General features: G+C 45.1%; 1 protein-coding gene across 21 annotated transcripts in view; it reads left to right on the top strand.

The window, feature by feature from the left end:
* Positions 1-13,729, top strand: part of LOC121322493 (CLIP-associating protein 1-like) — a 95,679-nt gene that overhangs the window by 1,511 nt on the left and 80,439 nt on the right. For 20 of the 21 annotated variants that reach the window (XM_041262581.1, XM_041262583.1, XM_041262562.1 and 17 more), the window contains exons 1-2: positions 459-595; positions 1,974-2,510. In XM_041262581.1, the coding sequence (XP_041118515.1) occupies positions 2,328-2,510 (183 nt within the window). In that variant the 5' untranslated portion in view covers positions 459-595; positions 1,974-2,327. Of the gene's footprint in view, positions 1-458; positions 596-1,973; positions 2,511-13,729 lie in introns of those variants that run through there. The other variant, XM_041262561.1, reaches the window with a different exon arrangement.

The following is a 13,729-nucleotide window of genomic DNA, read 5'->3' as shown; positions in this document are numbered from 1 at the left end:
AGCATGCTGACCATGTATCCTTTGCCACTGATGGAGAAGTACAGTACTGCCCTCCTTCCCAGCATTTACCCAATGTGATACCCCCTGTAAACGTTTACCGAAGTAGATTTGAATTGTAGCTTTGCACTTTCGTGCCGTTTCCCCATGCGTGCGCCGTGCTGTGCATCTTGAACAGTGGCTCAAGTTCATTAACCCTAAAGGTGAAGCAACTCAAGTGTTAAACTCTCATCGGTCTTCCTACTCTCCACTTCCAGTAAAGCGTGCAGAATTGCTAGACAGGTCTGTGGTGTTACATTACTTGTAATTATAGGGAACATTTTCAAATAATAATAGTAATATTAATAATGGTATTAAAATAAGTGAGCACTGCCCCCTTTAAATTCTCAGCCGTTGGCAGGAAGCGTGCGTCAATTTCTAAGTGACAATGTGCCATTGAGCATGCGCTGTGGATCCTCCATTCTTGTCTTGCAACAGCAGCCAGTCGGTTGGAGAGGAGCTGCAATTTCTACCGACTGCTGGGTTAAAACACACAATTCCCCGAAATTTAAACAACCCCTCTGCAAGTAACATCTTCGGTAGCAAGGCGCTCGACATGGTAAATACTGTGCAGGACGTCTGTGGGTGCTTTAGCATTGAAAAATGCGTTTTTCTTTTTTGAAGACGAGCATGAATTTGGGTGATCAATAGAAATATTGTATGTGTTGTGCACTAATAATTTATCACCATCAGAATTTCTACTAGGTCTCCGCGATAATTCGATGTGGCCTATCTTATTACGTATTTATGTTTCATTTAAAGTCGTCTTTGACAGGATCTGCGGTGTCAGTGTTCGTACAGCAGGAGGGACAATAATAACCAAGAACGCCTTTTCTGTGTCGGTGTTTACTGTCGACTGTTGAAAAGCATCAGAGAGAGTCTGAACAAAAAATACAAGCTACGTTTAAGTGTTCTTGTCAACAACGTTTATTATTAATGCAAGTGCAGTTTGTAGGTGTCCTGTAATCGGGGCTGCGTCGAGATAGCGGTTCAGTATTTCAATCAACGACAGGCTGTGCTTTTTACACACAGCCCCGTTGTAAATAACAGGGCCTTATAGCTTTTCTTTAGGGGTGGTGATGGAGATCAAGAACAACGTGCCAGTGCAGAAAAAATAAATAGGTGGAAATGTTTTTAGTTGCACTAGAATACGCCAAGAAGAAACAGGCCAGCGGAGGGATGCTTAACTATAGACAGTACTGTACATGCCATTAAAAACGATACAAGCATAAAGACGCCCTGTCCAATTCAACATAGCATACACTCTGAATGTTACATGAATGTTAAGGAACTGTATCAGAGGTGGACTGTAGATTCAAGCTGTATTGCTAAGGTAGTTTTAATTGGTAAGCATGTGACAGTTTCTGCAAAGTTATGAACAGCATATATTTTACACATTAATTTCCTCAGGTCAGCTATGCTGCATAATACTGGAAATTGGACTTGCAAGTTGATCCAGTTAGGAACTGCTTATAAAATAAACACATGGTGCCAGTAGTTTGGAGATCCATAATACAGGCTAGCAGAAACACTGTGTAGACAATTTGCAACACAGTAAAATGTTTCAGTGATCAAGATAAGATCATTTAAATATTCAACTTGATATGCACGAAGATTTGTGTTTTTACAGATCACCATTTAAAATATCGGCTGCATGAACTTGGTTTGCTGGAGCTCCCAGGCGTGCTCACTTATTCTTGTGCACTTACTGTGCAGAACACGCAAAAATCGTTTTAAAGGGCTGTGTTGTTTTTTTTTTTTTTTTTTTTTTTTTTTTTTTTTTTATTTGTATGTCATGCCAGCAGACTATGTTATACTGCATTCAAATAAGATGCAGTTTTGCTCTGCTTTGCATGATTGGTAAATGTGAAAACCTTTTTGATAAGTAAACTGCCAAACTTGTCATGTTATTTAAAACAATTGTATCTTCTTTGCAGGGCTGCCTTGGAGTGATGGACTACTAAATTATGAAGCGCTGTGTTTCCAGCCCCTACTCTGTCTCCTCCTTCCACTTCTGAACCCGTCCCCAGTGCTGCTGCTGCTAGCTGTTTGGTTTGGACACTTCAGAAAGCCCACCAGCTGCTGTCCACGCACACACACACATGGTGCATTGCTGTCGTTCCCCAGCTTGCATCTCTATATCACAACCTTGCAGTAACCTTCTGCAAACACAGAGTCAACCCCAGGGATAAAAATAAAGCTGTTTCTGTTTTCCAGAGCGGTCATCCCTGAGCCTTTGATTTTTGGTGCTGCTGCTGTAGTATACCGTAGTGAGAAACACTCAGCCCAGCATGGAGTACTGCTTGTCACAAGTGATGCAGAAAGACGTGGGGAAGAGGCTCCAGGTGGGGCAGGAGCTGGTAGACTACATCTCGGACCGAGAGAAGTCTTCAGATCTGGAGCACGACCAGACCATGCTGGATAGACTGGTGGATGGGATTGCCACCTCCTGGGTAAACTCCAGCCATTTTAAGGTGAGGTTTTAGGGAGATGCTGAATGCTGTGCTGCACTTTGAGAGAGAGAGAGAGAGAGAGAGAGAGAGAGAGAGAATATATAAATCTTGTAAGCGATTATCTTTTACTCTGATTTCTGCATTGTGACTATTGCTGTATTTGTCATGTGAGCACTAGGGGAGTTGTACAGTTGTTCAGAAGCCTTAAATAAAGTGTTGCTTCTCTGGACAGTGTGTCTGCTTTCATGAAGTTCACATTATAATTTAATGAAAAATTGAGTTTGATTGTTGAGCAAAACCAGATATATTTTTATTTGTTACATAAAGCAAACATTCTAGATTGTATGTATTTATTTATTTTAGCAATCACACCTTGTATTTGTTTTTTGTTGGTCTTTTCTGTTCAATGCCTATACTGTACCAGTGTTGAAAATACCACAGACGTTTTAGGTTTTTTTTTCCTGACCTTGTCTGTTGGTGTTGCTTTGAAACCAGGCCAGACAAAGAACAGCCTTCAGAGGAAAAGATAGAGCACAGGTCCCCATTCCCTGTGTGCTGTGCATGGTCCTGCTCCCCAGAGAACACAGATTCTCATTCCCTGTGAGCTGTGCATGGTCCTGCTCCCCAGAGATCACAGATTCCCATTCCCTGTGAACTGTGCATGGTCCTGCTCCCCAGAGAACACAGATTCTCATTCCCTGTGAGCTGTGCATGGTCCTGCTCTCCAGAGAACGCAGATTCTCATTCCCTGTGAGCTGTGCATGGTCCTGCTCCCCAGAGAACACATATTCTCTTTCCCTGTGAGCTGTGCATGGTCCTGCTCTCCAGAGAACACAGATTCTCATTCCCTGTGAGCTGTGCATAGTCTTGCTCCACAGAGAACACAGATTCTCATTCCCTGTGAGCTGTGCATGGTCCTGCTCCCCAGAGAACACAGATTCTCATTCCCTGTGAGCTGTGCATGGTCCTGTTCCCCAGAGAATACAGATTCTCATTCCCTGTGAGCTGTGCATGGTCCTGCTCCCCAGAGAACACAGATTCTCATTCCCTGTGAGCTGTGCATGGCCCTGCTCCCCAGAGAACACAGATTCTCATTCCCTGTGAGCTGTGCATGGCCCTGCTCCCCAGAGAACACAGATTCTCATTCCCTGTGAGCTGTGCATGACACTGCTCCCCAGAGAACACAGATTCTCATTCCCTGTGAGCTGTGCATGGTCCTGTTCCCCAGAGAATACAGATTCTCATTCCCTGTGAGCTGTGCATGGTCCTGCTCCCCAGAGAACACATATTCTCTTTCCCTGTGAGCTGTGCATGGTCCTGCTCCCCAGAGAACACAGATTCTCATTCCCTGTGAGCTGTGCATGGCCCTGCTCCCCAGAGAACACAGATTCTCATTCCCTGTGAGCTGTGCATGACACTGCTCCCCAGAGAACACAGATTATCATTCCCTGTGAGCTGTGCGTGGTCCTGCTCCCCAGGGAACACGGGTCCCCATTCCCTGTATGGTCCTCCTCTGTAGAGAATCCGATTCTCTTTTGAAACCACATGGACGCTGATCCTGGGCTGTGGTGTTAAAATGGAAGAAATCAAACATTCGTTTTGTCTTCATGCCTTCCTCTGCTGTGTCAACTTGACTTCATTTCTGAGAGATGAACCTTCTGAATTGTGGCTGGAATGTTTCTGAAGTGATGGATGAAACATGTTCCTTGGTTTGTGTTCTCATCAGGCAGGCTTAAGACTCCCATTCCACACCCACAGCTCATGTATTCTGTAGTACTGCATGCAGGACTTTGAAATGCTGAGTCATAGTGCTACAGTACAGTAAGCAGGGTCCAGATTAAACTCTTTCTACTCATCTGGGGTTATCTAGAGAGGAAAAATGTTCCTGGAGAAGATAAGTAATTCAGTGTGGTTTTTCATTGTGATACAGTGTGCTGCACAGGAAAGACCTGTTAAATGCCATACAAGGCTTGTTCTAAATACAGTAGAACCAAGCAGTGTGTTGTTTTCCTGTAGAGCACATAATGTCTAGATAGTATGAGGCTTGAAAATTGAGATCTAGTAATATCCAGCTGTAGTGTATTCATGATTATTAATAAATCTGCTGATGAAAACATGTAGGTTTGAATCCAAAAGGACTGATGTACAAAACAGCCTTAAGTCCATGAACTTCAGTGTCATTGTGACTGTCCTAGCAAAGTTCAACTGAGGCAATTAGGCCGGGGGACACAAACACATGAAACAAGCCTTTCATTGCAGCAGTACCAGTCCAGTGCAGGTCTTTGTCCTTCACTATTCAATTATGCAAAGTAAACCTTTGACCTAGTTACAAAGTACTTGAATCGTTTATTTAGACCCTTTTATCTTACTGGAATGGAATGGCTTTGCACAGCAGTCGTAGTCTGGACCTGTGAGTGAAAGTCCCCTCCATGGGTAAGGCCAGTGTGTTTTGTCCTCCAAGTCGTGACAAGTTAAATACCTGTTGTCTTCCCCAGTTCTGGATTGGACAACATTGGGAGTCATTTCCCTAAATGGGATCTAGGGAACGTCGCAAGTTTTAACTTTGCAACCTGCAGTTCACAAAATGAGAGAAGATAGGCTGGTATCTTAAGTGAATTCAAAAGCCTCCTGCTCTGAATCTCCAATATGATGTTCCTGCTGCTGCGCAGTACTACAGTGTGCATGATGCGCACAGCCCTTTGAGAGCAGGGTGTCTGTTGTGATTGTCTCTGGAGGCTTGCTGTTCTTTAGCAGGTCAGTCTTTGTGACTGTGTGTCTCTGGGGGCTTGCTGTTCTTTAGCAGGTCAGTCTTTGTGACTGTGTGTGTCTGGTGGCTTGCTGTTCTTTAGCAGGTCAGTCTTTGTGACTGTGTGTCTCTGGGGGCTTGCTGTTCTTTAGCAGGTCAGTCTTTGTGACTGGGTGTCTCTGGAGGCTTGCTGTTCTTTAGCAGGTCAGTCTTTGTGACTGTGTGTCTCTGGAGGCTTGCTGTTCTTTAGCAGGTCAGTCTTTGTGACTGGGTGTCTCTGGAGGCTTGCTGTTCTTTAGCAGGTCAGTCTTTGTGACTGTGTGTCTCTGGAGGCTTGCTGTTCTTTAGCAGGTCAGTCTTTGTGACTGGGTGTCTCTGGGGGCTTGCTGTTCTTTAGCAGGTCAGTCTTTGTGACTGGGTGTCTCTGGAGGCTTGCTGTTCTTTAGCAGGTCAGTCTTTGTGACTGGGTGTCTCTGGGGGCTTGCTGTTCTTTAGCAGGTCAGTCTTTGTGACTGGGTGTCTCTGGAGGCTTGCTGTTCTTTAGCGGGTCAGTCTTTGTGACTGTGTGTCTCTGGGGGCTTGCTGTTCTTTAGCGGGTCAGTCTTTGTGACTGTGTGTCTCTGGGGGCTTGCTGTTCTTTAGCGGGTCAGTCTTTGTGACTGTGTGTCTCTGGGGGCTTGCTGTTCTTTAGCAGGTCAGTCTTTGTGACTGGGTGTCTCTGGGGGCTTGCTGTTCTTTAGCAGGTCAGTCTTTGTGACTGGGTGTCTCTGGGGGCTTGCTGTTCTTTAGCAGGTCAGTCTTTGTGACTGTGTGTCTCTGGGGGCTTGCTGTTCTTTAGCAGGTCAGTCTTTGTGACTGGGTGTCTCTGGGGGCTTGCTGTTCTTTAGCAGGTCAGTCTTTGTGACTGTGTGTCTCTGGTGGCTTGCTGTTCTTTAGCAGGTCAGTCTTTGTGACTGTGTGTCTCTGGAGGCTTGCTGTTCTTTAGCAGGTCAGTCTTTGTGACTGGGTGTCTCTGGAGGCTTGCTGTTCTTTAGCAGGTCAGTCTTTGTGACTGGGTGTCTCTGGGGGCTTGCTGTTCTTTAGCAGGTCAGTCTTTGTGACTGTGTGTCTCTGGAGGCTTGCTGTTCTTTAGCAGGTCAGTCTTTGTGACTGTGTGTCTCTGGAGGCTTGCTGTTCTTTAGCAGGTCAGTCTTTGTGACTGTGTGTCTCTGGAGGCTTGCTGTTCTTTAGCAGGTCAGTCTTTGTGACTGGGTGTCTCTGGAGGCTTGCTGTTCTTTAGCAGGTCAGTCTTTGTGACTGGGTGTCTCTGGAGGCTTGCTGTTCTTTAGCAGGTCAGTCTTTGTGACTGTGTGTCTCTGGGGGCTTGCTGTTCTTTAGTAGGTCAGTCTTTGTGACTGGGTGTCTCTGGGGGCTTGCTGTTCTTTAGCAGGTCAGTCTTTGTGACTGGGTGTCTCTGGAGGCTTGCTGTTCTTTAGCAGGTCAGTCTTTGTGACTGTGTGTCTCTGGAGGCTTGCTGTTCTTTAGCAGGTCAGTCTTTGTGACTGGGTGTCTCTGGGGGCTTGCTGTTCTTTAGCAGGTCAGTCTTTGTGACTGGGTGTCTCTGGGGGCTTGCTGTTCTTTAGCGGGTCAGTCTTTGTGACTGTGTGTCTCTGGAGGCTTGCTGTTCTTTAGCAGGTCAGTCTTTGTGACTGGGTGTCTCTGGAGGCTTGCTGTTCTTTAGCAGGTCAGTCTTTGTGACTGTGTGTCTCTGGAGGCTTGCTGTTCTTTAGCAGGTCAGTCTTTGTGACTGTGTGTCTCTGGAGGCTTGCTGTTCTTTAGCAGGTCAGTCTTTGTGACTGGGTGTCTCTGGGGGCTTGCTGTTCTTTAGCAGGTCAGTCTTTGTGACTGTGTGTCTCTGGGGGCTTGCTGTTCTTTAGCAGGTCAGTCTTTGTGACTGTGTGTCTCTGGGGGCTTGCTGTTCTTTAGCAGGTCAGTCTTTGTGACTGGGTGTCTCTGGAGGCTTGCTGTTCTTTAGCAGGTCAGTCTTTGTGACTGGGTGTCTCTGGGGGCTTGCTGTTCTTTAGCAGGTCAGTCTTTGTGACTGTGTGTCTCTGGGGGCTTGCTGTTCTTTAGCAGGTCAGTCTTTGTGACTGTGTGTCTCTGGGGGCTTGCTGTTCTTTAGCAGGTCAGTCTTTGTGACTGGGTGTCTCTGGGGGCTTGCTGTTCTTTAGCAGGTCAGTCTTTGTGACTGTGTGTCTCTGGTGGCTTGCTGTTCTTTAGCAGGTCAGTCTTTGTGACTGGGTGTCTCTGGGGGCTTGCTGTTCTTTAGCAGGTCAGTCTTTGTGACTGGGTGTCTCTGGGGGCTTGCTGTTCTTTAGCAGGTCAGTCTTTGTGACTGTGTGTCTCTGGGGGCTTGCTGTTCTTTAGTAGGTCAGTCTTTGTGACTGTGTGTCTCTGGTGGCTTGCTGTTCTTTAGCAGGTCAGTCTTTGTGACTGGGTGTCTCTGGAGGCTTGCTGTTCTTTAGCAGGTCAGAATTTGACTGTTTCTCTCTGGCACTGATTTCAACAAGATATAAACAACAAGCACAGCTGAGCGTCCCACCCCAGCTCTCCTCTCCCCTGTCATTCATGTCAGCTTTTTAAGACATTTTATACCTAGGGGCCTTTTTTAGCATTATTTAAGGAAATGTTGGCGATATATAGGATCTCCATAATGTCACCCATTGTTATATACTATAGGTGTATGTACAGTAGAAGGCTCCTGATTAATGAGGTACCCTGGATCAGATTTGTTGCTGGTTGTTCATGTGTTCCCTATATCGACATTCACTGCTGCAACTGAGTGAGTTTTTATGTTGCAAAAATTAAAAAAAATCTTAATATTCTGAAATGTTCAGTTTAAAGTTCAGAGGTCAGTGAAAACTCAACAGCAATGTCTACAGTAGTGTATTGAAATATTTCAAGCAGTTTCACGTACGCTGTGTCGTGTGCATCTCGGCTAAGGCGTGCTCACAGTTTTCTCATCTCCAGAAACTCGACCTGAATGTGACTAAAGCTGAGGGAACACGAAGCCACTTCAGGGCTTGGAACTTGGTTTCAGGAGGCTGCACGGCACACCAGGGGAGACTTGGGGTTTGATACAGCAAAGCTGCCTCAAACTAGGTCTCCCGGTCTCCTGGAGCCAGGTTTCAAGACACTGCTCCTGAAAAAGTGGCTTTGTGTTCCCGGAACTGTAGAGAATACAGGAATAAAAAAACAAAACAAAAAACTGAGCGTTAAGTTAATGTTTCGTTATATTATGGTACAGTATGTGCACGGTCAGATTCTCACATGTTTCTGTTATCATACAGTGGGTGCATGGTGGACAAGCTGCCATTTGTAAATAACTTTACAATAGTCTGTACTTTTTCTGGATTAGTATACTGTACTAACATAACCCTGCTTTCTTCTTTTCTGCATGCCCGTGGTTCTGCTTCAGAGGATTTCTTTATCAATTGTACTGTCTGTGCATCACAATCTTCTGTTGCAAGTCGATACAGTCTCCTTGCACAGCTGAAAATAGGTTGCAATTACAGCTTGTCTCTTTTGATTTGCCACTAATGTATTGGACGTTAGACTCTGTAGCCTTTTTATTGCATATTTCCTTGTAAACTTAGAAGACTGACGGTCCACACACCAGCTTGAAGCACAAATTAGGTATTAAATGTGCCAAAAGAAAATACATTGGCAGTATGTTTTTTAATTTTTTGTGCAGCTTAATGGTGAAATATCATTAATGTGCTTAACCAGTCATTCAGTGTGTCAAAAAGTAATAAAAGCCGTTATATTGCTCAGAATGCAGGCAGAAACAGCATAGCAGGAGCGCGTGGCCCGTGTGTGTGCCTTTATTGTACAGCAAGATGTTACAATAGTCGCAATTAAAAACTATATACTATATATAAAATCTATATAAAAATCACTACACAACATTTCCAGCAAATTGGGCACTGTTAAGAGAGGCATTTCAGAATGACGTGCTTGCCTTCTTTCTGTCCCATGAGATTCTAAAGCACCACAATGCATTTTGTGACCCAGATGGCCTTCCATAGAGATCACTATGCCTGCATGCGCATTATCTAGTTTGTTTACTTTTTGGTGTCAAAAACTTTTAAATAGAGGCTCAAGAGCTGCTGTGTTGATCCTGTGTATATATATATATATATATATATATATATATATATATATATATATATATATATATATATATATATATATTATATATAATCTCACATGTCACACAGACCTCTTTTTCATTTGTCTTTTTTTTTTTTAAACTGTCGCACAACGCCTTGTGAAGTGGTAAGTGCAAGGTATTTTTGTCATTTCTAGCGAATATGGACATCTGATTTTTGCATCCAAATACATGTCAAAAAATATTTATTTTGAATATTGGGATGTTTGTCCCAGCACTACTTTTAACATATATTTTAAATCTGTTATAAAAATATGTATTGATATTGAATACACACTGATCCTGCTGAGACATTGTGATTTCCCCAGGGTAGGACTGATTGATCCTGCTGAGACATTGTGATCTCCCCAGGGTAGGACTGATTGATCCTGCTGAGACATTGTGATCTCCCCAGGGTAGGACTGATTGATCCTGCTGAGACATTGTGATCTCCCCAGGGTGTGACTGATTGATCCTGCTGAGACATTGTGATCTCCCCAGGGTAGGACTGATTGATCCTGCTGAGACATTGTGATTTCCCCAGGGTGTGACTGATTGATCCTGCTGAGACATTGTGATCTCCCCAGGGTAGGACTGATTGATCCTGCTGAGACATTGTGATCTCCCCAGGGTAGGACTGATTGATCCTGCTGAGACATTGTGATCTCCCCAGGGTAGGACTGATTGATCCTGCTGAGACATTGTGATCTCCCCAGGGTGTGACTGATTGATCCTGCTGAGACATTGTGATCTCCCCAGGGTGTGACTGATTGATCCTGCTGAGACATTGTGATCTCCCCAGGGTGTGACTGATTGATCCTGCTGAGACATTGTGATCTCCCCAGGGTGTGACTGATTGATCCTGCTGAGACATTGTGATCTCCCCAGGGTAGGACTGATTGATCCTGCTGAGACATTGTGATCTCCCCAGGGTGTGACTGATTGATCCTGCTGACACACTGTGATCTCCCCAGGGTGTGACTGATTGATCCTGCTGAGACATTGTGATCTCCCCAGGGTAGGACTGATTGATCCTGCTGACACACTGTGATCTCCCCAGGGTAGGACTGATTGATCCTGCTGAGACATTGTGATCTCCCCAGGGTAGGACTGATTGATCCTGCTGAGACATTGTGATCTCCCCAGGGTGTGACTGATTGATCCTGCTGACACACTGTGATCTTCCCAGGGTGTGACTGATTGATCCTGCTGAGACATTGTGATCTCCCCAGGGTAGGACTGATTGATCCTGCTGACACACTGTGATCTCCCCAGGGTGTGACTGATTGATCCTGCTGACACACTGTGATCTCCCCAGGGTGTGACTGATTGATCCTGCTGAGACACTGTGATCTCCCCAGGGTGTGACTGATTGATCCTGCTGAGACACTGTGATCTCCCCAGGGTGTGACTGATTGATCCTGCTGAGACATTGTGATTTCCCCAGGGTAGGACTGATTGATCCTGCTGAGACATTGTGATCTCCCCAGGGTAAGACTGATTGATCCTGCTGAGACACTGTGATCTCCCCAGGGTAGGACTGATTGATCCTGCTGACACACTGTGATCTCCCCAGGGTATGACTGATTGATCCTACTGAGACACTGTGATCTCCCCAGGGTAGGACTGATTGATCCTGCTGACACACTGTGATCTCCCCAGGGTGTGACTGATTGATCCTGCTGACACACTGTGATCTCCCCAGGGTGTGACTGATTGATCCTGCTGAGACACTGTGATCTCCCCAGGGTGTGACTGATTGATCCTGCTGAGACATTGTGATCTCCCCAGGGTAGGACTGATTGATCCTGCTGAGACATTGTGATCTCCCCAGGGTAAGACTGATTGATCCTGCTGAGACACTGTGATCTCCCCAGGGTAGGACTGATTGATCCTGCTGAGACACTGTGATCTCCCCAGGGTAAGACTGATTGATCCTGCTGAGACACTGTGATCTCCCCAGGGTAGGACTGATTGATCCTGCTGACACACTGTGATCTCCCCAGGGTGTGACTGATTGATCCTGCTGACACACTGTGATCTCCCCAGGGTATGACTGATTGATCCTGCTGAGACATTGTGATCTCCCCAGGGTAGGACTGATTGATCCTGCTGAGACACTGTGATCTCCCCAGGGTAGGACTGATTGATCCTGCTGACACACTGTGATCTCCCCAGGGTATGACTGATTGATCCTGCTGAGACACTGTGATCTCCCCAGTGTAGGACTGATTGATCCTGCTGACACACTGTGATCTCCCCAGTGTATGACTGACTGATGGGTTATGTTACCACTAGGTTTTAGGAAGAATATGTATACCTCACAGCAACAGTATACTAATGAGTGGGTAGCACCTACAGAGGTATGCAATTCTCTGCTACACGTGCAGATACATGCCTCATCACCATATGTTTAAGCAGATGAACTACTGCAGTCTTTCAGTATCTTTTAGAACAATTCTATATTTAAAGTAGAATAAAGTAGAGATGACTTTTTTCTTTCGGCACTGTACAGTAACCCTGATGCCTTCTCAGTCACTGGAGTCCTGTAGCACTGCATTGATGCAGCTTTCATTACTCTTATCTCTTACGTGACTTTGTATGTCTTGAAACTAGATTGGGAGCTGCTGTACAGTTCAGGCAGAACCAATGATAAACATCTCAGCCGAACGGGTAGGAAAGGCTGCATGGTGCTACACGAGGCACTTGATATATGGCAGTGGCTTTGCTTTGTATGCTGCTGATATTAATTATTAACACATCTTGGAATGTAATGTTAGTATCCAGGGTTTAGAGTCAGTTCCTGTTTTTCAATTCCAATTCTCAATTTCAATTCCTTCGAAGAAATTGGAATTGATATTTTAGTGACCGAGAAATTGTTGGGCTTGTTCAAGTGCTTTCATTTGAACCCAATTTCATTGACGAACAGTGATTTCAATTGAAGTAATTTGACTGTGAGAAGCTCATTTTAACAGAATACTGCTAATTGATCAGTAATGTGTTGGAATTGATTAAAAGAGAATTGGAATTGATTTAAAAAATTGAATTGAAAGTAAAACAAACAGGAATTGCCTCGGACCCTGATTGTAGCGGTTCTGTCACATTTTTTGATGGGGGTGGGGTGGGGGAGGTGATGAATGAATGGCTGATGCATGTAATATTGACTAGTTTTAAAATCCTGACTCACCACTTGGTGTAGAACAACCCTCTGTGATATATTGTGAAGCCCATTCCCTGACTCTTCACGCACACTGTGGCTAGCTCCACTCACATGCTTACCTGCTTGTATGCAGGGGATACGTTTGCTGCTCATAATCAATTCTCTGAACTGGGTGGCTGTATGGATTCACTCTGTACTGTACAGTCTCTGCTTTAAGGAATGAATGCTTCAGACAGCGAGTGTGATCACACAGGAGCAGCTGTATGGATTCACTCTGTACTGTACAGTCTCTGCTTTAAGGAATGAATGCTTCAGACAGCGAGTGTGATCACAGAGGAGCAGCTGTATGGATTCACTCTGTACTGTACAGTCTCTGCTTTAAGGAATGAATGCTTCAGACAGCAAGTGTGATCACAGAGGAGCAGCTGTATGGATTCACTCTGTACTGTACAGTCTCTGCTTTAAGGAATGAATGCTTCAGACAGCGAGTGTGATCACACAGGAGCAGCTGTATGGATTCACTCTGTACTGTACAGTCTCTGCTTTAAGGAATGAATGCTTCAGACAGCGAGTGTGATCACACAGGAGCAGCTGTATGGATTCACTCTGTACTGTACAGGAGCAGCTGTATGGATTCACTCTGTACTGTACAGTCTCTGCTTTAAGGAATGAATGCTTCAGACAGCGAGTGTGATCACACAGGAGCAGCTGTATGGATTCACTCTGTACTGTACAGTCTCTGCTTTAAGGAATGAATGCTTCAGACAGCGAGTGTGATCACACAGGAGCAGCTGTATGGATTCACTCTGTACTGTACAGTCTCTGCTTTAAGGAATGAATGCTTCAGACAGCGAGTGTGATCACACAGGAGCAGCTGTATGGATTCACTCTGTACTGTACAGTCTCTGCTTTAAGGAATGAATGCTTCAGACAGCGAGTGTGATCACACAGGAGCAGCTGTATGGATTCACTCTGTACTGTACAGTCTCTGCTTTAAGGAATGAATGCTTCAGACAGCGAGTGTGATCACACAGGAGCAGCTGTATGGATTCACTCTGTACTGTACAGTCTCTGCTTTAAGGAATGAATGCTTCAGACAGCGAGTGTGATCACACAGGAGCAGCTGTATGGATTCACTCTGTACT

This window comes from Polyodon spathula, chromosome 10 (genome assembly GCF_017654505.1).
Source record: "Polyodon spathula isolate WHYD16114869_AA chromosome 10, ASM1765450v1, whole genome shotgun sequence".
NCBI lineage: Eukaryota > Metazoa > Chordata > Actinopteri > Acipenseriformes > Polyodontidae > Polyodon > Polyodon spathula.
The sequence above is the reverse complement of the archived record's forward strand: the minus strand, read 5'-3'. Positions and strand labels throughout refer to the sequence as shown.